Source organism: Rana temporaria, chromosome 2, assembly GCF_905171775.1.
Source record: "Rana temporaria chromosome 2, aRanTem1.1, whole genome shotgun sequence".
In the NCBI taxonomy this organism is placed as follows: Eukaryota; Metazoa; Chordata; class Amphibia; order Anura; family Ranidae; genus Rana; species Rana temporaria.
The window spans coordinates 347,949,196-347,976,324 of NC_053490.1; the positions used below are offsets into that span (position 1 = coordinate 347,949,196).

At 47.4% G+C, this 27,129-nt stretch overlaps 1 protein-coding gene across 1 annotated transcript in view; it reads left to right on the forward strand.

The window, feature by feature from the left end:
* The window catches only part of PIK3C2B (phosphatidylinositol-4-phosphate 3-kinase catalytic subunit type 2 beta), a 1,746,470-nt gene that overhangs the window by 1,287,803 nt on the left and 431,538 nt on the right, over positions 1-27,129 (forward strand). The window contains 1 exon segment of the mRNA XM_040339537.1: positions 3,583-3,675. Within this exon segment, the coding sequence (XP_040195471.1) occupies positions 3,583-3,675 (93 nt within the window).

Consider the following 27,129-nt stretch of genomic DNA (forward strand, 5'->3'; position numbering starts at 1 on the left):
CTAAAGTTCAGGAGACGAACTACAAAATCCTGACCCGGTGGTATCGGACTTCCGGCCCTGCTTAGCAAACTTTTTCGGACAGTGCCAGATGTCTGCTGGCGGTGTCAAGGAGATACGGGCACACTACTTCATATCTTCTGGTCTTGTCCGAAGCTAAAACCCTTCTGGACGGAGATTAGGAGGATCTCACAAAAATTCACAGAACAACAGATCCCAGACGAACCAGCATATTTCCTGTTACATGCTAATGACACCCCCACACGTGTCTACAAAAAATCGATCATTCGTCACCTTCTGGACGCAGCCAAAGCGTGTATCCCCATTTGTTGGAAATCCCACCGACTGTAGCGATGTGGCTGCGGAAGTTGGATGATATTAATAGAATGGAGGACCTGATACTCACAAACCGAGATAGGCATGAATCATACAAGCAAACTTGGCAATTATGGAACATGTACACCTACTCAGATTAGGGACAGGCCCTTAGGGGAATGACCTAGAACCTCACACTGGACTCCCCCCCCCCCCCCCCCCTGACGGTAGCAACTCGTCATCTTGAGATACGTGATGACGGATTGGACGGATGTGATGTTCCGTGCTCGCGAGCTGGAACCCCCCCTCTTGCCCCCCCTTCCCCTTATGACCCCCATTGAGAACCCATCTTTCTGAGTTACTCTTCCTTTCTCTTTTCCCGGATGTCTCTCGGGAGCTGCTACTGCTCTCTGCTTCTCTTTCTTTCTCTCCTGTTATCTTTTAGATATTGGAAAAAGGAGGGTGGGTCCCTGGATCCTAGACACCACACCGCATCCTATAGGTGACAAATGTTAGATTAGCAACACAAATGTAGGTGTGGCGTGGGTGGACTGGCAATATATGTACTATGCTGACTGCCTGGCGCCCACGCAGAGAGATGACTTGGGACTAGTCGCTAGTCCATTGGACAATTTTGTTAAATTTAGAGAACACATACACCTGCTTAAGTTATGTCTGTATACCTGTGGATGTCGTCATGTTTACATTGTTATTGTGATCCATGTGGACGCGCTTTCTGTTGTGGATAAATAAAGAATTTTGAAAAAAATAATCCTCCCCGGAGCAGTACAGCGCCACTATGGTGATACTGTATTGCACTGGCAACAGTATTTTCGGAAAAATTGTGAAAAAAACTTTTTTTTAATTAATCTCTTCAACTTCAAAATAACTGTGCCAATTTTTTTCCTACTAAATACTTTGGGGTATCTACTTTTATAGAAGAAGAAAAATTCTCCTGCGCTTTTTCTCTCAGAAAATATATAGGGGCAGATCCACAAAGATCTGCCCCGGCGCATCATATCTGAGATACGCTATGCCGCCGTACCTTACCTGGCTTTGAATCGAATACATAAAGATTTTGCGCCGTAAGTTACGGTGGCGTAGTGTATCTCAAGCGGCGTAACGGCGCGGAATTCAAATGCGGCGAGTAGGGGGCGTGTTTCATTTAAATCAAGCGTGTCCCCGCGCTGAACGAACTGCGCATGCTCCGTTCCTAAATTTCCTGCCGTGCATTGCGCTAAATGACGTTGCAAAGACGTCATTGTTTTTACGTGGACGTAAATTACGTCCATCCCGATTCACGGACGACTTACGCAAACGAAAAAAAAAATCAACTTAAACGCGGGAACGACGGCCATACTTAACATAGCAGCTTTAACTATACGCCGGAAAAAGCCGACTAGAGACAACGTAAAAGAATGCGACGGCCGCTCGTACGTTCGTGGATCGTCGGAAATAGCTAATTTGCATACTCGACGCGGAAAACGACGTGAACGGCACCCAGCGAACGCCGAAGAATTGCATCTTAGATCCGAAAGGCGTACGAAGACGTACGCCTGTCGGATCTAACCCAGATGCCGTCGTATCTTGTTTTGAGGATTCAAAACAAAGATACGACGCAGGAAATTTGAAAGTACGCCGGCGTATCAGTAGATACGCCGGCGTACTCGCTTTGTGAATCTGGGCCATAATGTTTAGGGGTTCTAAGTAAGTATCTAGTCAACAAATTTTTACATGTATATGAGAAATGTCAGAATAAGCTTGGGAGTCAAGTGGTTCATTTTCCCAGCACATGGGGAAACTGCACAGCCCCCATTGCAGACTCTCCCCACTGTTTCCATACTACTGCATGCACAGAAAAGTCTAATTAAATGTAATGTACTACTGTAGCTGTTTATTATTGGGATGCTTAAATAAATGAATTTCCATAGAAATTTGTGGAATTTTATTTTGCAACAGTAGTAGTACAAGTGTGAATTTGGCAGGAATGTAAAAAATGAGTGTAATACTTTGGATTTTACTTTGGAGCTGTTACATCACCTCTGAGGCCCCGTACACACGGCCGAGGAACTCGACGTGCCAAACACGTCGAGTTCCTCGGTGAGTTCAGGGATGAAGCCGCCGAGGAGCTCGGCGGGCTGCCTTCTCCCATAGAACAACGAGAAAATAGAGAACATGTTCTCTATTTTCTCGACGAGTTCCTCGGCGGCTCCATCGGGCCAAAAGTGTACAGACGACAGAGTTTCTCGGCAGAATCCGGGTTTGACCGAGTTTCTCGGTGAATTCTGCCGAGAAACTCTGTCGTGTGTACGAGGCCTGAGACAAAGTACACATTGTCCCATGTTGCTAAGTGCTTTTTTTAAAGTCTATTTATGAGGTCCAAGCTGCCCCCCACCCACCTATGCTTTGGTCAACTCAACATGAGCGAGGAGAGAGATGGCTGCTTCATATTGTCATTTTATCTCAGGCTTTGAGTGCTTTCCACAGACGAGCAAAGGCAAGAGGAATGGGGGAGGTTAGCCTCCTGTCTCTCTGTATTCCGTTTGCTTTTACTAGTCTGTGTAAAGTGCTTGGAGATGAGACAGGCTATTGTTATTTACTAGAAGTCTCCTTCCTAGCTGTTGTCAAATCTAGCGTGGCGTGAAGGGAAGGTGACGGCAGGTTGGACCTCATAACTAGACATATTGAGCTGGCTACACATTATACAATTTTCTTGTACAATTAGATTTGCTAAAACCATATAATATGAGGTCATACCCTAAACACTTTCAAATTGTATGCTGTCTGGCAGGCCCTTGCACTACGTAGTAACAAGACAATTGTATACTGTGCAGCATAGAGACAGAATTGAATGTTATAAATATGTGTAAAATATCCTTGTTTTGCAGTTCAACCAGTGATAATTTTGAAAGTACCAGGGTTGCTATTGATATAGATTTTACATTTTTTGTTTATATGTTTCATTTGTCCATTTTCTTGGCAGAATTATTTGCACATTAAATCAAGGCTAACTAAATGTTGCATTTCTAAAGACACTGCAAAATAAAAAGCAAAAATAAAATAAAAAAATATTTTATTTTTCATTAGGCACAGCTGCTGATAGATGATTAATCAGAAACAATGCCATTTACAAGAGGAGGATGCTAGGTGCCACCAGAGTAACCAAGCGATAAAATTAAATAGATACATTATATGATTTATTAGCATGCAACAGGTGTAGACATGTTTAAAATACAGAGCGTAATTAAAATGGTGTCTCTTTGTTCTCAGGCCTGCTCACACTTCAATTCAAATGCTGTACCATTGAAACTTACTTTCCAGAATGTGGACCCACTAGGAGAGAATATCCATATTATTTTTAAGGTACCAAGCCTTAACCATTATTTGTAAAGTATGGTTATTTTTGTAAGGTTACAATATTATCCTTCAATTCTTCCTTGACAGTTAATTTAATGGACTTATTTGCATTTCAGAAAGTATGTATTGTGTATTTTTTGTAATTTAAAAGATTTATTGAGAAATTTCCATGATAATCAGTAGTAACACTACAGAGTATAGCAATACAACAGTTTTTTAAACATATAAAAAAAAACAGCATCCATTTCATAAGTTTTGTGGTTTTCAAATCAAAGGTTGAAAATAAACATCTAGTATTGTCAAGTTGAATAGAGCATCTAATAGATGGTATACTGTAAATTCACTGGTGATATGTAGTCCAGTGCCATCGAAAAGGTGGTGGAGTAAAATGAAGGAGAAGTAAGAAGAAAAAAAATTTGTAGAAAAATTATGACATAGTACAGCAGGGGTGCCCAACCTTTTAAAGAGCGAGGGTCACTTAAGCGACTTGGTAATCGGTCACGGGCCACGATGAGTGGAGCTGGCGGATGACAGGTCTGTGTCCACTCTGCATATGCAAAGCGGACACGGATACATACAACTTTATGGGCCCTCCAATGCGATCTGCCCAGGCAGAAGGGGATGGATCACCTTCTGTTTTTTTAGCGGATTGGATTGGAGGTAGCCTGTTTACATCTGCCACTCCATAGAGTTGAATGGATGGTCTGATTGGGTTGGACTGATCGTGTGAAAGGGGTCTAAGACTGCTTTCACACTGATGCACTGTGGTTTACCCACACCATTTGTGCAGAGCAAGGCACCTGTGGCTTTCCTGCGGGTTAGCTGCACTTTGCCATAGACTTCTATTATATCCTAAAGGTGTAGTGTACTTTTTGAAAGCTCATAAAACCCGCAGCTAATAATTGAAGTCGCTGGCTCAGTGCAGGTAACCCACAGATGCACTGCGCTCCACCTGCGGATTAGTTTAAAAGCAGCCCAGCAACCACTGCATAACAGATATGCCCATAAATACACTGTGATTTTAGTAGTAAACTTACTTTTAAAAAGAGTCTTCCATTCAGTTATCACCAGCTGTTGCAGCCCCAGGCAGAGTGCATTTGGTATCACTGTGGCAGGAGCACTATACAGGCTTATGTGGTGGCTTGCTAAACTGCCATCCCAGAGCAGGAGGTCGCAGGCCACACCAGAGGGCTCCGCGGGCCACATGTGTCCCCCGGGACACTTGTTGGCAGGGGTGTTGCTAGGTGTCAAAAAGACCAGGGGCTTCAGCCCGAAGGCCGGTGGTGGCACTGTGGGGGGATCCGGGGTGGTCATTATGTGGGTGTTTTTCACAGGGCGGTGGCGTTGTGTGAGGGGAGGTAAGCTAACTTGCTGCTTTCTGCCTGGCCTACCAGTGCTGCCCATCAATGATAGGCACTAAACTCACCTACCTGACACACTGACCATTACAATGACCTCACCTACCTGTACACTGATGGGCAGAAGAAACATGCATACACTGACCTTGCCTACCTACCTCTACCTGACATACATACACTACACTGACCTGGCTAACTGACATACACTGACTGACCAGACCTACGACGAGTGTTATATAAACTGTGATACATTTGCCTATATGTCTCAGTGTACTGCTCCCTGCTAGCCATGGGTAGAGGTAGAAAGGAATTTCATGTGTGATTCATTCCTCTGACAGGTTATTGACGTGCTAATGTCCCCTCACTATTCTAAACGTTAATTGATCTATTGTGTTGTGTAAAGAAGATCTGTGTTTACCCTTAAAAGATGTGTATTGTATCATCAGGCTAAATGATTAGAGAAGTAGTATGTTAATTATTCTGATTGCTTCAGTGTAGTAATTAACTCCAGTGATGTCTTTATCTAAAGAAACGTGTCTGCAGGGTCGGCTCCGACTTGTCTCCTATAATCTGTATGGGAAACCCCACTGTGTGAGGGGGCGTTCCTAACAGGCTGTAACCACATATAAGCTGAGTTTTTGTGTCAATAAAGTGTCTTGGTTCCAGCATCCAGTCTTGACTCATGTGTGGGGAATCCTGTGATGTTCTTGTATGGAGAGGAGGGAATGCTTGGCGGGGATATCATACCGATACCGTCACAAATTGGTTGGCAGCAGCGGGATCTTCCCTTCTACTCTCCTTCACACCCGGATTCCAAGCAGACACTGGAAGAACTACTGGAAGGATTGCTAGCAACAAAACCAAGCGGGTCATCATAGCGGAATCAATGGAGATAGACCAGGAGGACGGGATTGCAGCAACGCCAGCAGTACAAGAGATGGATACACCAGTGATTCAGGAGGAGGAATCGCCAGCCAACAAGCTAATGAGAGAGAAGCTAGCGTGGTTCGGCCCGAACCCAACGCCGGATGTGGTGCTGAAAGTGATGGACCCGTTAGCTGAGGAGGCTAAAGAAATAAGAGACGCAGAGCTACAGAAGGATAAACAAATAAGGGACGCAGAACTACAGAAGGCTAAACAAATAAGGGACGCAGAACTACAGAAGGATAAACAAATAAGGGACGCAGAACTACAGTTAAAACTGGCAGCAGTCCAACAAGCAGCCGCACCTTCTCCGAACAGTGAGTACAGCACAGCAGACGCAAGGAAGATTCCGTTTAGCGCTTTTAAAGCTTTTGATGAAAAGGACTGTGAAATTGATAACTACCTGGCGGATTTTGAGCGACAATGTAACCTGCACCGAATAGCTAGAAGAGAGTGGGTTGCAATATTGTCAGGCAAACTGTCAGGCAAAGCTTCTGATGCTTTCCGGACCGTGCCAGATCAGGATATCCATAGCTACGCCTGGGTTAAAGAAGTGCTCCTGGCTCGTTATGCAGTAACCCCAGAGTCCCACCGACAGAAGTTCAGGGACTCACGCAAAACCACGAAAGACTCTTACGCAGAATGGGCATGCCAGCTGTCCCTGTCGGCCTCTAACTGGGTTAACAGCAGCCAGGCCACCACCGCAGAGGACATTTTGCAACTAATGCTCCTGGAGCAATTTTACAATCACATCCAGACGGATGTCAAAGATTGGGTGAGAGATCGCAGGCCCATGACTCTACCAGAGGCCGCGAAGTTGGCGGATGAATATGCGGATACTCGCAAGACAAACCAGGTCACACCACGGGTACAACCTCCACGACCAACGGCGCCCTCACACCCACCAGCCGCTAGATACCAACCTCCTAACAGACCGGTGACATCTAGCCCTCGCTATCCACGCCAGGAGGACAACGAACAACGCTGCTTCCGGTGCAAACAGTTGGGTCACTTCAAGCAGAATTGCCCCGTGAATGACAACACCAGGTCAAATTGGTCTCAACCTGGGTACCGCCCACCAGCAGCAGCCCATTGTGTAGACTCGGCTTGGGATCCCCAGGAGCTTGGTCTGGAAGAACCATTGGACACCATTTACGAAGCCCTCATGGTACAATCTGTTATTACGGACAACAGGGAACACCATTGTCAGCTGGTCATGGGCTCCAGCCCTGAGCCGGAGGGGCCCTGGAGGGAGCTGGGCAGAAAGAGGCACCGCCGGCCACCCTTCAAGAAGAAGAGGTCCTGGAAGTCATATAACCAGCGAACCTGGGAGGAGAAGAAGCGACTGGAGGAGAGGGAGTCGCAGCGGGCGTCCCAGATGCGTGCCGAGATGTTCGCCAAGGGCCCACCGGTGGCCCCTTACACCACCACCCAGTTCCTGATGATGAAGGACCACGTGGAGAGCCTGCAGGACATGAGCAAGCAGGAGCTGATCCATGAGTACATAGAGCTGGAGGAGTGCATAAGCCGCATGGAGGAGGAGAACAACCACCTGAGGTCACAGCAGGCTGACCCCCCCAGGCTCCATGAACTGGAGATGGAGCTGGAGAAGCTCCAAGAGGAGAACCGGCGGCTGCGGAGGGAGCAGGGGGTGGCTGACCTTATGGGGCTCTGAGTCCCCTCTCCCCCCCCCCCCCGGACTCTGAGCACCAGTGCTACAACAAATATAACTTTTCCTTTTTATGAATCTCCTGTGATTGTCACTTCAGAGCCATAACCTGCCCCCTCCCATAGCGGGACACCTAGACGGCGGCGCACAGACCCATTCGCTGTCTTCACACTGACTTCTGGTGACTTTGCAGATCGCACAAAGACTTGGGGACTGACCGGCGTGTGATCTGACGACCCGGTGACATACCTGAGTCTGAAGCAGTTGTCAAGGGAGGTCAGTCATGCCAAACGGAGTTAACCTCGGACTAAAAGCTCTGAACCCGTCAACCCTACTGGACCAGGGAAGGTCCAACCGGATTTGCCGGAGCAGGGAGCAAAAGGGGGGCCATTGTGATACATTTGCCTATATGTCTCAGTGTACTGCTCCCTGCTAGCCATGGGTAGAGGTAGAAAGGAATTTCATGTGTGATTCATTCCTCTGACAGGTTATTGACGTGCTAATGTCCCCTCACTATTCTAAACGTTAATTGATCTATTGTGTTGTGTAAAGAAGATCTGTGTTTACCCTTAAAAGATGTGTATTGTATCATCAGGCTAAATGATTAGAGAAGTAGTATGTTAATTATTCTGATTGCTTCAGTGTAGTAATTAACTCCAGTGATGTCTTTATCTAAAGAAACGTGTCTGCAGGGTCGGCTCCGACTTGTCTCCTATAATCTGTATGGGAAACCCCACTGTGTGAGGGGGGCGTTCCTAACAGGCTGTAACCACATATAAGCTGAGTTTTTGTGTCAATAAAGTGTCTTGGTTCCAGCATCCAGTCTTGACTCATGTGTGGGGAATCCTGTGATGTTCTTGTATGGAGAGGAGGGAATGCTTGGCGGGGATATCATACCGATACCGTCACATAAACCTATGTTAAGTCAGTAGTAATTGTATGCAGGGAGCAAAATAGAATATATAACATAGCGCACACACACCCCCTTTGTGCACTGCACACACTAAAATACATTACTCCTCTGCCAAAGTCACTCATGTAAAAAAATATGCACACAAAATTTCTTAAGTTTTATTTTTATTTTATTTAAAAGAAAGTTATTATTATCAACATCCAATACAAACAGATGCAATGCAGGTTACAGACATCAGTTCACTTCACTACTTAAAAGTGCTTACTGATGTGAAATACACATCTGTTTAAAATATTAAACTCCAAAAATACCTATAAAATGCAGGTTACACACATCTATTCACTACTAGAAGGGATACAGGGAATCGGTAACAAAACTAACTTAATCAGTTTGTGTATAGACCATACACCTTTTAGTTTCTCTGCCTTTTATCCATTGAATTACTTTTGTATCTGTCCATGGAATGGATGCAGGCAGCCCTAGTTGCACCTCTTCCCCTGGATGTGACTGACACAGCCATGACAAAAGGGTTTAATTTTCCCATCAGAATTTGCTCACTGTAGAGGGTTTTAATCTCCTCTGAGTCCTCTGTAAATTGAACCTTAACTAGTTACCGACCGCCCACCGTCATTCTACGTCGGCACTTTAAAGATGAATATGTCGGTAACGGCAGCAGCTGCTGCCACAACCAAGATATTCATCTCTTCAGTGGGCGGCCGTGTAAACGATAACGGCGGTCTCCGTTATCGGTGGTGGGAGAGGGGCCCCCCCTCCCACCGCTCTCACGCGCCCTCCGCCGCTTACCGTAGCCGTTGGTAGCGGCGGAGGAGATCGGGACCGTTCGGCAGCTGAGCGGGGTTACGAGTGAAGGAAAAATCTCCTTCACCCGTCCCCATAGCTCTGCTGGGCGGAAGTGACGTCAAAACGTCAGTCCCGCCCAGCCTCTTAAAGGCTTTTTTTTGCATTTAAGCCTAAATATGAGACGTGAGGTCTTTTTGACCCCAGATCTCATATTTAAGAGGACCTGTCATGCTTTTTTCTATTACAAGGGATGTTTACATTCCTTGTAATACGAATAAAAGTGATAATTTTTTTATTTTTTTATTTCAGTGTTAAAAATTGTAAAATACATAAAAATAAATACGAAAACGGACAAAACATTTTTTTAAAGCGCCCCGTCCCGACGAGCTCGCACGCAGAAGCGAACGCATACGCGAGTAGCGCCCGCATATGAAAACGGTGTTCAAACCACACAAGTGAGGTATCGCTGCGATCGTTAGAGCGAGAGCAATAATTCTAGCCCTAGGCCTACTCTGTAACTCAAAAAATGCAACCTGTAGAATTTTTTAAACGTCGCCTATCGAGATTTTTAAGGGTAAAAGTTTGACGCCATGCCAGGAGCGGGCGCAATTTGTAAGCGTGACATGTTGGGTATCATTTTACTCGGCGTAACATTATCTTTCACAATATGTAAAAAAATTGGGCCAAATTTATTGTTGTCTTATTTTTTAATTTAAAAAAGTGATTTTTTTTCCAAAAAAAGTGCGCTTGTAAGACCGCTGCGCAAATACTGTGTGACAAAAAGTATTGCAATGACTGCCATTTTATTCTCTAGGGTGTTAGAAAAAAATATATATAATGTTTGGGGGTTTTAAGTATTTTTATAGCAACAAAAAATGTTTTAGTCTCGTAAACACCGAATCTGAAAAACAGGCTCGGGGCTAAAGTGGTTAAGCACATACAGGAGGTGGCTCCTACAGGTGAATTACAGTGCAAGGAGTCAGTCAGATAATACATTGTAAACACAAAACCAGAGAGTGCAAAATCTGGTGGTGCAGCTGTGCATGGTAGCCAATCGGCTTCTAACTCACTTCAGCTTGTTCAGGTCAGCTTTCACAATACCACCTGGAAGCTGATTGGTTACTAAGCATGATAGATGGACCACATTTTGCACTCTCCATTTTTAGAAAATCAACCCTAATGTACAATAAAGGTAGTCTAAACAATTGGATGTCTCTTGACATCAAAATTTTAGGGAGGCTGTGTGAGTCACACAAGGCAGGGGTATGACTAGGCTCAGGCAAAAAGATAAAAACAATTAAAATAAGTGATTTAAATACTAAATGGCAGAGAATTGAGCAGTGAGACTGCATTGAAGGGGCATGATTAATACACCAAAACTGCTTCATTAAGCTAAAGTTATTTTGTTTCCATATAGCAGGAATATGCGATTAGCAGACCTCCAGCTGTTGCAGAACTACAAGTCCCATGACCATGAGGCATAGCAAGACTGACAGCCACAAGCAAGACACCCAGAGGCAGAGGCATGATGGGACTTGTAGTTTTACAACAGCTGGAGGTCCGCTAATTGCATATCCCTGCCATATAGTATACCTTTTAAGAGTGTAGAGAACTTTTCCCACTTTCAGGGTCAGAGATATAGAAGGAGAGAATCGTTACCGTAAAAATGGCATGGGTTTCTTAGGCAATATTCAACACTTGTTGTTATAACATATACATTTAACATATAACAGTGGTTTATTCAAAAACCTCCAAATGATAGCAAAGATCAAAATGCAAACTCCAACTAGAGTTTAGTACTAGTAGCCATAGCAGTAGGCTACTGCTATGGCTACTAGTACTACACTCTAGTTGGTGAATTTCATTGGTTATTTTTTTCCTCCGATTTCAAAGATCAAGCTATGGCTAAGCTTCCAGTAGCCATAGCTTGACCTTTACCATTTGGATTTTGGTTCACTACAATTTGGAGTTTCGTGAAAAACTAAAACATTTAAAAATAAGTTCAAGGTGCTTCATGAGTTGAAAATACACCAGTTTAAAACTCTTAAAATAAAAGTGCAAACAACTTGTTGTAGTAAAACAAACTACAAATAAACTTGTTAACCATAGGAAACAATCTGTACTGTAAAGTGCCATCATTTTTCAACTACCCTTTTTTAGGTCTTTTTTTTTTTGGCTAGCACGTGACCTACCTGACCTACATACACTGACCTACCTGCACTGACGGTAGCTACCTGCATACACTGACATACCTACACTGACCTACCTGACATACACTGACCTACACTTACATAGTTAGCCACTTACATAGTTAGGTTGAAAAAGAACACAAGTCCATCAAGTTCAACCATAAGAAATAAAATAATAATATCGTACAATCACATATACCCAATTCTATACCCACAGTTGATCCAGAGGAAGGCAAAAAGCCCCAGCAAAGCATGATCCAATTTGCTACAGCCCCCATATCCCCCATGAGGCAATCAGATATTCCCCGGATCAACTTACCTATAAATGTTAGTACCCAGTTATATTATGTACATTTAGGAAAGTATCCAGGCCTTTCCTAAAGCACTTTATTGAGCTGGCCAGAACCACCTCTGCAGGGAGTCTATTTCACATTTTCACAGCTCTTACTGTGAAGAAACCCTTCCGTATTTGGAGGTGAAATCTCTTTTCCTCTAGATGTAGAGAGTGCCCCCTTGTCCTCAGTGTTGACCGTAAAGTGAATAACTCAACACCAAGTTCATTATATGGACCCCTTATATATTTGTACATGGTGATTATATCTCCCCTTAATCTCCTATTCTCAAGAGTGAATACATTCAGTTCCTCTAATCTTTCCTCATAGCTGAGCTCCTCCATGCCTCTTATCATTTTGGTTGCTTTTCTCTGCACTTTCTCCAGTTCCCCAATATCCTTCTTGAGAACTGGAGCCCAAAACTGAACTGCATATTCCAGATGAGGTCTTACTAATGATTTGTACAGGGGCAAAATGATATCTCTCTCTCTGGAGTCCATGCCTCTCTTAATACAAGAAAGGACTTTGCTCGCTTTGGAAACCACAGCTTACATGCCATTATTGAGCTTATGATCTACCAAAACCCCCAGATCCTTCTCCACTACAGATCCTTCCAGTTGTACTCCCCCTAGTATGTATGACGCATGCATATACTTAGCCCCCAAGTGCATAACTTTACATTTATCAACATTAAATGTCATCTGCCACTTAGTCGCCCAATTAGACAGAGCATTGAGGTTGGCTTGTAAATTGGTGACATCCTGTAAAGACGTTATTCCACTGCATAGCTTGGTGTCATCTGCAAAGACACAAATGTTACTTTTGATCTCAGACCCAATATCATTTATAAAGATATTAAAAAGTAAGGGTCCCAACACTGAACCTTGGGGTACACCACTGATAACCTTAGACCATTCAGCGTAAGAATCATTAACCACTACTCTCTGAATTCTGTCTTTTAGACAGTTTTCTATCCATTTACAGACTGATATTTCCAATCCTGTAGACTTTACCTTACACATGAGCCCTGTGTGGGGAACTGTATTAAACGCTTTTGCAAAATCCAGGTATACCACGTCCACTGCCATGCCTCTGTCCAAGGTTATACTTACCGTATTTATCGGCGTATAACACACACCGGCGTATAACGCGCACCCTAATTTTAAGAAGGAATTTCAGAAAAAAAACTAATTACTGAGTGGTTAAGATCAGTGCACACTGATGCCTGACAAGGGAGGGCAAAGAGACACAAACTATTTGTAAGGAGGGGGGCTGTCATCCAGTGTGTGATGTGTGTTTCCCTTAGCTCCCCCTCCCCCTGTCAGGCAGTGTCATTTATTGCTTTACCCACCCTCGCTGGCATTATAATATATTGTTCTCCGACGATCAACAGCCACAACCTTTTTTTTTTTAGTCACCTTTTCGTGTAAATGATTTGTACCTGTCAGATCCAGCAGACACGCGGATCCGGCGGCAGACCTTCTGCTGCTCTCTGTACACAGTAGCCAGTCTAACTCTCGCGAGGAGTGCAGAGCGTGACCACGGCTACGCTATGAGGGCTGTGAGACTAGGACTGGCTACTGTGTGCAGAGAGCAGCAGGAGAATGTCTGCCGCCGTATCCGAGTGTCTGCCGCAGTATCCGCGTATCCGAGTGTCTGCTGGATCTGATTGTACCGGGACCCCCCTGTCTCTGGTGTCTGCTAATCCCAAGGCACTATATGAGGTATGTACAATGCCATTTTTAACTATATCGGTGTATAACGCGCACATGCTATTTTCACTCTGTTTTCAGGGTGAAAAAGTGCGCGTTATATGCCGATAAATACGGTACCTCTTCATAAAAAGAAATAAAGTTTGTCTGACAACTTCTGTCTTTCATGAATCCATGCTGTCTGTTGCTTAAATGTTTTTTTTTTCCAGCAATAACTCCTCTATGTGGTCTTTTATTAATCTCTCCAGTATCTTCCCAGCTATAGAAGTTAAACTAAAAGGTCTATAGTTACTTGGTAAAAACGTATGGGTAGATTCACACACAATGGCCTAAAATTAGGACGGCCTAGCCTACTTTTTTTAGCCTACACCGCTGAAAATTATTTAGGTTAGAAGTGATTCTCAAACCACTTACCTTCAAATTTTCGGCGGTGTAGCCTAAAACGAGCGGGCGTAAGCGCGCCTAATTCAAATGACTGGGAGGGGGGCGTGTATTATTGAAATGAGGCTTGACCTCATGTTTTTTGACGTTTTTTACACTGTGCATGCGCCGGGCGACTACATTTCCCAGTGCGCATTGCGGCTAAGTAGGCCGTACGGGCCTATTGATTTCGACACATACATAAACGACGTAAATCCTGATTCGCGGACGACTTGCGCAAACGACGTAAAAATTTCGAACCTCGCGGCGGGAACGGCGGCCATACTTAACATTGTTATTCCACCTCATTCCTATCGCGTACGGAAACGACGTTACTCGATGGTGTAGGCCCGGCGTACGCTCATAAATCGTCGGGAATCGGCGTATCCCCTAATTTACATAATCTAGGCCGGCCGCAATGGCAGCGCCATCTAGCGGCCAAAATAAACATTGCAGCCTAAGATAGAATGGCGCAAGCCAGCCTATCTTAGGTATGTTTAAGTGTATCTCTGTTTGAGAATACACTTAAACATAGGCTAGCTTAGATTCAGAGTTAGGTCGGCTTATCTGTAGATAAGCTGGCCTAACTCTTTGTGAATCTACCTATTTGTTCCCTTTTTAAATATGGGCACCACATTGGCCCTGCGCCAATCCAGTGGTACTATTCCTGTCATTAATGAGTCCCTAAAAATTTGATACAGTGGCTTTGAAATGACAGAGCTCAATTCTTTTAGGATCCGCGGGTGGATGCCATCAGGCCCAGGTGCTTTATCCACCTTTATTCTGTCTAAATATTTCTGGACTATATCACTTTTGAGCCATTGTGTATCATTTGGGGCTTTGTCACCATCACCCCCATTATGGACATGAGCTCCCCAATGCTCTTTGTAAACACAGAGCTGAAGAAAGTATTTAATAAATTAGCAATCTCTTTGTCCCCAGTCACCCACTCTAAAATTCAATTGGGAGTCCGTCCGAGCTCGGGGCTTTGGAGCGAGCAAATGCAGCAATAGCCTCTGTTATTTCCTCAGAAGTCAAAGGTGACTCGAGGAGGGCAGTCTGGTCAGTCGTCAAGGAGGGGAGAGTGATGGTCTCAAATAACGAGTCAATCGGACCATCATCCGCCGGGCTCATAGACGTGTATAATTTGGCAAAAAAATCCTTGAATTCGGAGGACACGGCCGACGGGTCCGTTACGCTTTGTCCATCAGGACCGTGTAAGGAGATGACCACCGGCGGTCTATCCTCACTATGTACCATGTAGGCTAGGAGTTTTCCAGCCTTTTCCCCGTGTTCAAATAATTTTTGTTTGGCAAAAAATAACTTTCGCCGGGCTTTTTCAAACTGTAGTTGATTCACCACCCTTGTTTGAAGTTTAAGCACCGCCGCTGCTTCCGGTACAGGGTCCGTTGCATATCTTTGATCCACGCGGGACAACTCCAGCATTGCCTTGTCTGAGGCATCCTCCAAGTCCGAGTTGATCCTATTAATACGGGAAATCCGGGACATGCGGGCATGCAGCTTAAAGGACTCCCACACCGTCTCCGCAGGGGCAGACCCGTCATCCGTCTCAAAAAACGACTTCCACTCGTCCGAGAGGTCGTCTTCCTCCGGGAGCAGTGAGAGCCAAAAAGGGTTCAAGCGCCATTAAGATTAAGATTAAGAGTGGTGTTAAAGTCCCCCAGCCAAACCGCTTGAATTGAGGGGTGGTTTGCCATGAAAGCAACCCCCTCCAGTACCACGGGCATGGAAAGGGGGGTGGACATAAAATGCCAACAGAAGGAATGGTTCCCCATACAGTTTTACAGATAAAAACACATAACGGCCCTGTGGGTCTGTGGAGATTTCACATAGTTCAAAATGCACCGACTTAGCCACTAGTACAGAGACTCCTCGGGCATGGGATGTGTGGGTCGAATGAAATGCCCACCCAACCCACGGCCTACGGAGTGCCACTTGCAGTCTGCCCTCTACATGAGTCTCAGCTAGGACCACTATATCAGCCCTTTGCTTCTTAAGGAACGCTAGTATCGCTGACCACTTGACCTTCTCACGCATGCCCCTGACGTTCCAGGTGAGGAATTTTAAAGACGTCATGGTCCACGTCCTGCAAAATAGCCGGGCTCAGTTGTATTGAGCAGCCTTGCATAAGGAGTAGCGATCAGGGATAATAGGCTAGGTAGAGGAAATTGACACAGAGACATAAATACACATTGCACACATAGGATCCGCAAAAACATGCAAGCTGGTATTGTGACTCACTGCCATATTGTTACAAGCAACAATTTACTCAATCTAAACTTTTAAAAAATGAGATAGAAAGTGAGGTAGGCCAGGGCACATGGAGGGAAGATAGAACAACAGGAGGGGGATTCAAGGTATTACTCACAACAGGTGTCAGTCCTCGTCTGCTGCCCTTGCTCGTCTCTCCAGCCAGGTAATCACCTCCTCCGGATCCTCAAAGAAAAGTGCCCGGCCATCGTGCTCAAGCCTGAGGCGGGCCGGGAAAAGCATGGCATATTTGATATGGCGTGTGCGTAGTTGGCGCTTAGCCTCCATAAATCCCTGACGCCGGCGCTGGACCTCAGCAGAGAGCACCCTGATGTTACCAACGGGGATGTTGCCCTTCTCCCTGGCCAGTCTCAGCGCAGCATCCCGGTCTTTGTAGTTAAGGAGCTTGGCAATAAACGTGCGAGGGGGCTCCCTGCGGTGGCGGCCGCGCAGGCATGTGGTGGGCCCTCTCAACAGCAAACATGGGGGAGAAGGCTTCTCTGCCGTATGTAGTGGCCAGCAAGTCCTCCAGGAAAGTAGTGGGGTCTCTACCCTCCGCTCCCTCGGGCAGGCCAATGAGGCGCAGATTACATCTCCTCAATCTGTTCTCCATGTCGTCTTGTTTGGAGAAGAGCTGGTGAATCTGCCGCTGCATGCGGTCTGAGGATTCCAGTAGAGGGGGGACCACATCTTCCACCGCACCGATTCGGGTCTGCGTCGTCTTCACACGGTCACGGAGTTTGTGCAGGTCTTGTCGGATCAAGGAGATATCCGTATCTGTGTGGTGAGCGCGGTCCGGCAGAGAGTAATGGCCTCGAGGAGACGAGCTGTATCTCCCGCCGGCCTGCTCCCTCCCGCCACTGCCACGCCGCCATCTTCCTCAGCCTCCCCGCTGTCTAGGCGCCGATACTGGTCCAGCTTCGCCAGAGCTGCAGATTTTGCTGCCTTTGGCGGCGACATGGTCCCGATCGTCCCTGGTATCGGTGGGGTCAGTTCTGGGATGAGAGGGTCTCAAATGAGGCAGAGGATCGTTCGTTTCAGGAGTAATGGACGGAGCTGCTCTGAAAAGCGTCCTACTCCATGCGGTGTCAGGCCACGCCCCCCCAGTCACCCACTCTAGATTATTTTGTAAAGGGCCTACATGCTCAGACATGACCTTGTTTGATATTAATATAATTGAAGAATTTATTGGGGTTTGTCCTACTATCTTTTGCAATCTGTTGTTCATTTCGAATTTTTGCATAATTTTTTACATATCCTGTTATATTCTTTGTAACATTTAAACAACACTAGTGTTCCTTCATTTTTATATTTTTTAAAAGCTCTTTTCTTATAGTTTATAGTTTATTTAAAGCGGGAGTTCACCCAATGATGTTTTTTTGTTCTCTTTTCCCCTTAGATGGATGCTCGTTTTGTCTAGGGGAATCGGCTAGTTGTTTTAAAATATGAGCCGTACTTACCGTTTTCGAGATGCATCTTCTCCGTCGCTTTCGGGTATGGGTCTTCGGGAGCGGGCGTTCCTTCTTGATTGACAGTCTTCCGAGAGGCTTCCGACGGTCGCATAAATCGCGTCACTAGTAGCCAAAAGAAGCCGAACGTCGGTGCGGCTCTATACTGCGCCTGCGCACCGACGTTCGGCTTCTTTCGGAAAATCGTGACGCGACCGTCGGAAGCCTCTCGGAAGACTGTCAATCAAAATAGGAACGCCCAGTCCCGCAGCCCATACCCGGAAGCGGCGGAGAAGATGCATCTCGTAAACGGTAAGTACAGCTCATATTTTAAAACAACTAGCCGATTCCCCTAGACAAAACGAGCATCCATCTAAGGGGGAAAAGTGTTATGTACGGGTGAACCCCCGCTTTAACTTTGGCCGTGAGCCACAAAGGTTTTATTTTTAGCCTTTTAAATGTATTGCCCATAGGAATATACTTTGCAGTGAGTTCACAAACAGTCTTTTTGAGGAATTCCCATTTCTGTTCTGTGCCCATTGATGCCAATATTCTCTCCCAGTCTAAGTCCTGGAGAGCAGCCCTCATCATTGGAAAATTTGCTCTCTTGAAATTAAGTGTTTTTATCTTTCCTGTATGTGGTTTTTGCTTACAGCTAACATCAAATGAAATCATGTTATGGTCACTGCTACCCAGGTGTTCTTTTATCTGAACATTAGTAATACGCTCTGCATGGTTTGAGATTACCAGGTCTAACAGAGCATCATTCCTAGTTGGGGCCTCAATAAGCTGGACCATAAAATTGTCCTGCAATAGGTTTATAAATTGTTGCCCTTTAACTGTCCCAGCAGTGCCATTACTAAATTTAATTTCTGGGTAGTTAAAATCCCCCATTATTATCACCGTCCCAGCCCTTGCAGCCTTTTCCATCTGTGCAAGGAGCTGAGTCTCCACCTCCTCATTAACTTTGGGTGGTCTATAACAAACTCCAATGATTAACTTTGAACTATGCACATCTGTATGCAGATACACCTATAATGCTTCAGACTCATCACACTCTTTCACACTCGCTTTAAGATCACTTCTCACATAGAGACAGACCCTTCCACCTTTCCTTTTTACCCTGTCTCTTCGCAGACTTCTGGCATTGGTGAGCAAACACTTTACTGCATTAATATATTTTGACCGGTCACATACTATCCCCTTGGGTGTTCTGAGATTGCAACTAGGACCTGCTACTCTACTTACCTTGGGTTTATGTGCTTTGGTTACCCTACCACTAATGCCCCTAATACTACCCTCTTGAATATGTTCCACACTGACTATCTCTATCTCTGGACCCTCCCCCCGTCGCCTAGTTTACAAACCCCTCTAACTTTTTGGCCATCCTTATTCCCAGCCGATCTGCACCCTCCTCATTTAGGTGCAGTCCGTCCTTTCTATAGAACTGGTTATCAACTGAGAAGTCGGCCCAGTCCTCCAGGAACCCAAACCCCTCTTTACTACACCAGCTCTTCACTGACCTACCTACACTGACCTACCTGACATTCACTGACATTTACATACACATTATTACACTGTCAGACAGTTCTTACCTATCAGCTCAGCGGTGTTACAGCAGCAGGCAGTCATTCTGCCAGAGAGCCGAGGAGCCTGGCTGAAGGGGAGGAGAGCCGCCCGCCCCCGAGCAGGGATGTGGCGCCAGCCGTATTGTAATTCCCGCCTTCTGGAGCCAGTGCAGCGCCTATGATTGACGTCACACGTCCCGCGGTCGCGGCATTGGACCAGTGGGACGTCCATTATAGGCGTTACGCAGGCTCCAGAAGGTGGGACCTGCTATGGGACTCGGCCCCACTCGGTGGCGCTCGGGATCAGATCGATCCCGGCACTCACCACTCCCTCGGTGGCTCGGGGCTAATAATGCAGTCCTGCCACCGTGAGACTCTGGGATTTACGGGGTCACATTCGGGGCTTCAGCCACGGCTAGCCACCCCCTCCCGATGCCCCTGGGTGAGGAGTTCTTCTTGAACAACCTTACAGTGATTGTAAATGATAACCTTGTAAAACAACCCATTCAGTTTAAAATAGAAATGAATGACAAAACATTTGTGTATACTGTAGATATAAAAAAAAAAACATTATAAATACCTTTTTTTCTCTTTTTATAAGTGATCACATTCTCTCTGTACTCAGCTACATAAGAGCTGGCGGGAAGAGAAGCAGCAGTACACTGAGCTTATTAGTGAATGGCTGTGTAGCGGGGGCGTGTCGGGACAAGTCTGATCATTGGAGGAGAGTACACAGAGTTCCCAGCACAAATAAAGAACTGACAGTGACCATGGTGTGCTCTTCTGCTTAGTGTGGTCAGTTTTTAATAGGAGAGCAGAGGGATTTCAACGGCAACGCCAGGGATTTCACATAAAGCAAGCAATATAAAGAGAACAAAATATTTTATCATATAAGTACATGATACAACAGGCACATATCAGGAATATATAGTATTGGGGTAACAAACAGTTTAATTGTTTGAAAAAATTAGGGGGGTATATGTATATTGGTTAAGGTTCGAACATGTATAAAAAAACGCTGGAGGACGTCTGTCTTGTACAAGGCTATCTTATCAAACCATGATTAGCAGAGGGGTGTCCACTGTACTTGGCAACTGGTGATTGTGTGCAAAAGAATAAAGTAATTCAGCTTAGATGGTCAAAAGAGCTAAGAAGGTATTGGGATACCAAGGTACTTCATGGCCACAGTCTGCCAGATGAGGAGAAACTGTGAACAAAGGAAATCCACTTTCTTGGAGCAATATGGCAAGGGCTTCTGATTAATTGTAATTTGTTTTAAAGTTGGATTGGATGCATACAACAGGATATCATCAGTGTATAAGCCCATTTTGTGGTGGTTTTACTGCTTGTAAGGAACACTGTTACCCAATTGCCATAGCCAGATAGTCTATCGCTAATATTTATAGATAGAGGGTAACCCTGACATGTCCCATGATGGATACTTAGACTCTGATAATATGCCATTAAAGGGTCACTAAAGGAAAAAAATGTTTTTGCTGAAATGACTGTTTACAGGGTATAGAGACATAAAAGTTAACTGATTGCTTTTAAAAATGATTACAAATAGATAAAAAATCAATCATATAATGTGCCTGTAGGTTAGTTTCACTTTTAAACTGTTTTCATGTTCATGTGAACTAGAGAGACACACAGAACAAAAACAAACAAATCCAGGGCAGTGTTTTGTTTTTTAAATTAATCTGATTGGTTCTGTTAAGTTTTAGACACACATAGATAGATTCACAAAGAGTTAGGCCGGCATATCTCCAGATAGGCGGCCTAGGTGTAGATATGCTCCGGCGCGCTTTTGCACCTTACCCACAGAACAAGATAAGCCTGAAAATAGGCTTTTTCCGACCGACTTAACTTTGCTAAGCCGGGTGTATATTTAGGCACGATGCATCTTCCGCTTGCATTGATTTCCTATTTAAATATGCAAATTAGGGAGATTCGCGAAGCAAAGTGCACCAGACTTGGGCTAAGCCAGGTGCAATCAAGTGTTACATCAGGCCTAAAGTTATTCCACCAAAAAGGTGGAATAACTTTGCACCAGGACACAGGTCAGCTGGAGAGCAGCTCCAGCAGCAGCGTTACGGACGAGCTGAGCAAGCCAAGCACCCACACTTGCAGGACAACACAGATCTGTGTGCCAACATGCCAGGGGCAGGCGTGCTTCTAGCACTACTAATGGGTCCACGGACTCGTAGGAGGGAAGGGGAGCGGATCTACCGAACGTGCATCAACGTCTTTGCCATGGGTGAAGCAGAGGTGTATCGCATCTACAGATTCAGCCGTGAAGCCATCATGGATTTAACCACAATCCTGCAGGATGACATCACCAGCCCAACACACTGCTCACATGCAATGCAGCCACTGATCAAGGTCCTGGCAACACTCCATTTCCTGGCCAGTGGATCTTTTCAGCGGACAAGTGGATCTGTGGCTGGGATGTCACAAACCAGCATGAGCAGATGCGTGCACCAGGTTGTCCCCGCAATCCTCAGACGCATGTCCCACCACTTCATCAGACCCACCCAGCAGCATCTGCAGCAGAAGGCAATGGAGGATTTCTATAGAATTGACAGATTCCCACGCACCGTGGGGACCATTGATTGCACACATGTGGCCCTACGCCCCCCCCCCCGTGAGACAGATCACATATACCGCAATAGGAAGCATTGGCATTCAATCAATGTACAGGTGATAGCCAATGCCCAATGCCTCATATGGCACGTCCGTGCCAAACACCCAGGATCCAGCCATGACAGCTTCATATACCGTCAAAGCGACATCCCAACAGATTTTGACCAGAACATGTACGGGGACAACTGGCTGGTTGGTGAGTGACATGGGTGTCAGGTATGACTGTCCCCCCCTCATGATGCAGACATCACGAGGGGCACATGCACGAGTAACATACTCCTGTCTTTTCCCTTCCAGGTGACTCTGCATATGCACTGGGACACCATCTCCTGACTCCATACCGGAACCCCCAAACCCCAGGAGAGGAAAGATACAATAAAGCACACGCACGTACCCGTGGAGTGGTGGAACGCACATTTGGCCTCCTGAAGTCCCGTTTACGATGCCTGGATAAGTCTGGGGGTACCCTGTTGTATTCCCCAAACTTTGTGTGCCAGATCATCGGGGCATGTTGCATTCTGCACAACTACGACGTGAGAAAGGGCCTGGAGATTGACATACATGATGACCTGACACCTGAACCACACAGTCCCCCCCTAACTGAGGATAACCCGTCTGCTGTGGGAGCCGCAATCAGAAGACGCCTCACAGAAGAGATATTTACAAGTTAAAAACACACATTAAACATGTCACAATGAGAATGCATGCATGCACACCCACTGGGGTCCCTAGCACAGACACATCTCATCTGCATCTAATTGGATAAGCCAAGGCTCCGAATATGTCACTGTACATTCATACCCCTTTCACACGGCAGAGGGTGACACCACTTTGCCAGCAGGAGTGACCCCCCCCATTCACACACCAGTCACACTGTAGCAGCACTCCTCACCATGTGCTGGAAGAAATAAATAAAAAAACTCATCACCTGAGCACAAAATAAATAATAATACAGCTCATGTCCTGAGCAGCAAATAAACAACAACAAAAAAAAAATTCATTTAGCCTTTCGTTGGCTTCGCCTGGTGGCAGCAGATTGGCTCCTCAGCTGCCTTGGCGGAGCCTGGGGTGGGAGGTGGTTGGGGCAGATCGGGAGGTGGGGGGGTGGGATATGGGGTGGGGGGGTGGTAGATCGGGAGGTGGCACACTCATGCCAGGTGACGGCTGCCTGGCCTCCAAGGCAGCGGCAATACGGGTGAGGACCAAATTAGTTTGGGCCTGCATCCGCAGCTGGCGGGTGAGGTTGGCCCTCTCACTCCGCAGCCTCCGTCTCCCCTCCTCCTGCACCGCGGCGGTGTTGGCCTTAACTTCCTCACATAGGCTATCCACCTTGGTGCCAAGGTCCACCATACATGTGGCCACTGCAGAGCTGTTGCAGCTTAACTCCTCCACAGCCTCCCTCAAATGGCCAGCATCCTGGGCAATTTTTTTATTCCCCCCAGCTAGATCCCCCATATGTCGGGTCTGGAGGGTTTGGTCCTGGGCGATCTGCTCCTGCACGTCTGGCACAACACCCCTGGTCTTCTTAGTCGCCTTCCTGGGGCCAGAGGAGGCAACAGAGCGGGTGTAGGGTGAGCCCCTGGGGGTGGTGGCCCTGCTGGTGGGTGAGGGAGAGGGGCTTCTTATAATGGTGGTGGAGGTGGTGGAGGGCCCAACCATCACAAGACACTCCTCAATTATATGCCCTATATGGCCTAGGTCCATTCAGTCATCCAAGACCACCTCAATCGCCCTGGTGTGGACTGTCCCCTCCTCCGCAACATCTTCGGGGGCATCATGTTGCTCCTCGGAAGAGGTGGTGGGACGGCCACCAACCCCAGATGGGCCCGCCCCTTCCTGCACATCTGTGGATGACATAAAGCAGTCACATGTTGCGGGACCCACACACTTGTCACATGTTCCCTTCCCCCACCCACACATGTTGCACACCAGATAGGAAATATAAAACACACTTACCTGTCCTCAAGACATCTTCCTGGGAATCAAAGCCCTTAATCCCCTCAACATGCTCCCTGTGCAAACACCGGGCTATCCTCTCCTCCTCCGGGGTCAGCACCGCAGGGCGGTCCACCCCCAGTGCCAGTCCGGTGCTTCTGGATTGTGGCCACCTTCTCCCGCACCCGAAGCCGCAGATCATTCATCTTTTTTAAAATATGATGGCCAAGGCGGGGGACATTGCCAAGGGCATTGACCCTGGTGGCAATGGTGTCATAAATTTCTCGACGCCTGGCACGGGTCGTATTGCGGCTGGAAGGGCCATGGAGGGCATCATGAAACTCCTCCATCCCATCAATGATAATGGCCCTCTCCTGGGGGGTAACGTTTTTTTTTCTTTGGGTCACAGGAGCTGTCACAGGAGCTGTAACAGGAGCTGACATAGTCAAACTTGACGTTAGGGGCAAAATTACCAAGCTCAGGGGGGGGGGGGGGGGGAAAGCAGGATGTAATTTTGCAAAGACAGGATACATGTCTGGCCGCACTTGTACACTCGAGCCTAGCCATTAGGCCGACCTACAACAGGAAGTTCAGATAAAACATCACAGAGCATGCTCCGTTGAAGTTAGGCCGGGCGTAAGCCACTGCACCACGCTCAGACAATCATTTACATAAGTTGACACCCACTTCTACTTGCACCAACTTAAGTTTTGGCCGGTGCACATTGGAGTGCAAAAGCTTGGTGAATCATCAACTTTGCTCTACAGATTAGGCCGGTGTAGCCTAAACAGGCTAGGCTAGGCCAACCTAAAGTTAATCCAATCTACGTGAATCTACCTAACAGTAATGACAGCTTAGACCTACAGTGAAAATCTCCCAGTACGATGATTATAAGGAAAAAGACAACCAGAAAGTGTAGAGATCAGAGCAGAATTACAGCCACTTCAAAGCAAAAACGAACAATAAGGACATGAAACCAGTACTGCGGTAAGGTAAAGGAAGCTATTTAGCTATAAAAAAAAAATTCCTTTAGTGATCCTTTAAGGGATCTTTTAGATCAGACCTGGGCAAACTACGGCCCGCGGGCCGTATACGGCCCGGCGGACCTTTTAATCCGGCCCACCCCCGCCGCCGAAACCGCCGCCGCTGCCACATTAATCACCGCGGCGGGGAACATTAGACAGCGTTCGTTTGAACAGCTGTTTTCCCCGCCGCGCATAAACACTCCCCCTTGGACGGATCTGTCCAATCGCGAGCAAGGGGGAGTCACATAGACACTCCCCCTTGCTCGCGATTGGACAGATCCGTCCAAGGGGGAGTGTATGGCATAGACACTCCCCCTTGGACGGATCTGTCCAATCGCGAGCAAGGGGGAGTCACATAGACACTCCCCCTTGCTCGCGATTGGACAGATCCGTCCAAGGGGGAGTGTCTATGCGCAGCGGGGAAAACAGCTGTTCAAACGAACGCTGTCTAATGTTCCCCGCCGCGGTGATAACAGTAGGCAGGGCCGGGAGGGGTCACACGCAGCCACTTGTGCCAACACATGCAGCCACTTGTGCCAACACATGCAGCCACTTGTGCCAACACACGCAGCCACTGTGCCACCATAAATTGTCGCCACTGTGCCAATCACACGCAGCCACTGTTCCCAAACACAGCCACTGTGCCAATCACACGCAGCCACTGTGCCAATCACACGCAGCCACTGTTCCCAAACACAGCCACTGTGCCAATCACACGCAGCCACTGTTCCCAAACACAGCCACTGTGCCAATCACACGCAGCCACTGTGCCAATCACACGCAGCCACTGTGCCAATCACACGCAGCCACTGTGCCAATCACACGCAACCACTGTGCCAATCACATGCAGCCACTGTGCCAATCACATGCAGCCACTGTGCCCATCAAACGCAGCCACTGTGCCAATCACACGCAGCCACTGTGCCAATCACACGCAGCCACTGTGTAATCAATTGTTGCCACTGTTCCCAAACACAGCCACTGTGCCAATCACATGCAGCCACTGTGCCAATCACATGCAGCCACTGTGCCAATCACACGCAGCCACTGTGCCAATCACACGCAGCCACTGTGCCAATCACACGCAACCACTGTGCCAATCACATGCAGCCACTGTGCTAATCACATGCAGCCACTGTGCCCATCAAACGCAGCCACTGTGTCAATCACACGCAGCCACTGTGCCAATCACACGCAGACACTCTGCCCATCAAACGCAGCCACTGTGCCCATCAAACGCAGCCACTGTGCCATCACATGCAGCCACTGTGCCAACACACGCAGCCACTGTGCCAACACACGCAGTCACTGTGCCATCAATTGTTGCCACTGTGCCCATCACACGCAGCCACTCTGCCATCAATTGTCGCCACTGTGCCCATCAAACGCAACCACTGTGCCATCACACGCAGCCACTGTGCCATCACATGCAGCCTCCTGTGTCATGTCCCCAGCGTCTGTCCCCCTCCTGTGTCATGTCCCCAGCCTCTGTCCCCCTCCTGTGTCATGTCCCCAGCCTCTGTCCCCCTCCTGTGTCATGTCCCCAGCCTCTGTCCCCCTCCTGTGCCATGTCCCCAGCCTCTGTCCCCCTCCTGTGTCATGTCCCCAGCGTCTGTCCCCCTCCTGTGTCATGTCCCCAGCCTCTGTCCCCCTCCTGTGTCATGTCCCCAGCCTCTGTCCCCCTCCTGTGTCATGTCCCCAGCCTCTGTCCCCCTCCTGTGTCATGTCCCCAGCCTCTGTCCCCCTCCTGTGTCATGTCCCCAGCCTCTGTCCCCCTCCTGTGCCATGTCCCCAGCCTCTGTCCCCCTCCTGTGCCATGTCCCCAGCCTCTGTCCCCCTCCTGTGCCATGTCCCCAGCCTCTGTCCCCCTCCTGTGCCATGTCCCCAGCCTCTGTCCCCCTCCTGTGCCATGTCCCCAGCCTCTGTCCCCCTCCTGTGCCATGTCCCCAGCCTCTGTCCCCCTCCTGTGTCATGTCCCCAGCCTCTGTCCCCCTCCTGTGTCATGTCCCCAGCCTCTGTCCCCCTCCTGTGCCATGTCCCCAGCCTCTGTCCCCCTCCTGTGCCATGTCCCCAGCCTCTGTCCCCCTCCTGTGCCATGTCCCCAGCCTCTGTCCCCCTCCTGTGCCATGTCCCCAGCCTCTGTCCCCCTCCTGTGTCATGTCCCCAGCCTCTGCCCCCCTCCTGTGTCATGTCCCCAGCGTCTGTCCCCCTCCTGTGTCATGTCCCCAGCGTCTGTCCCCCTCCTGTGCCAT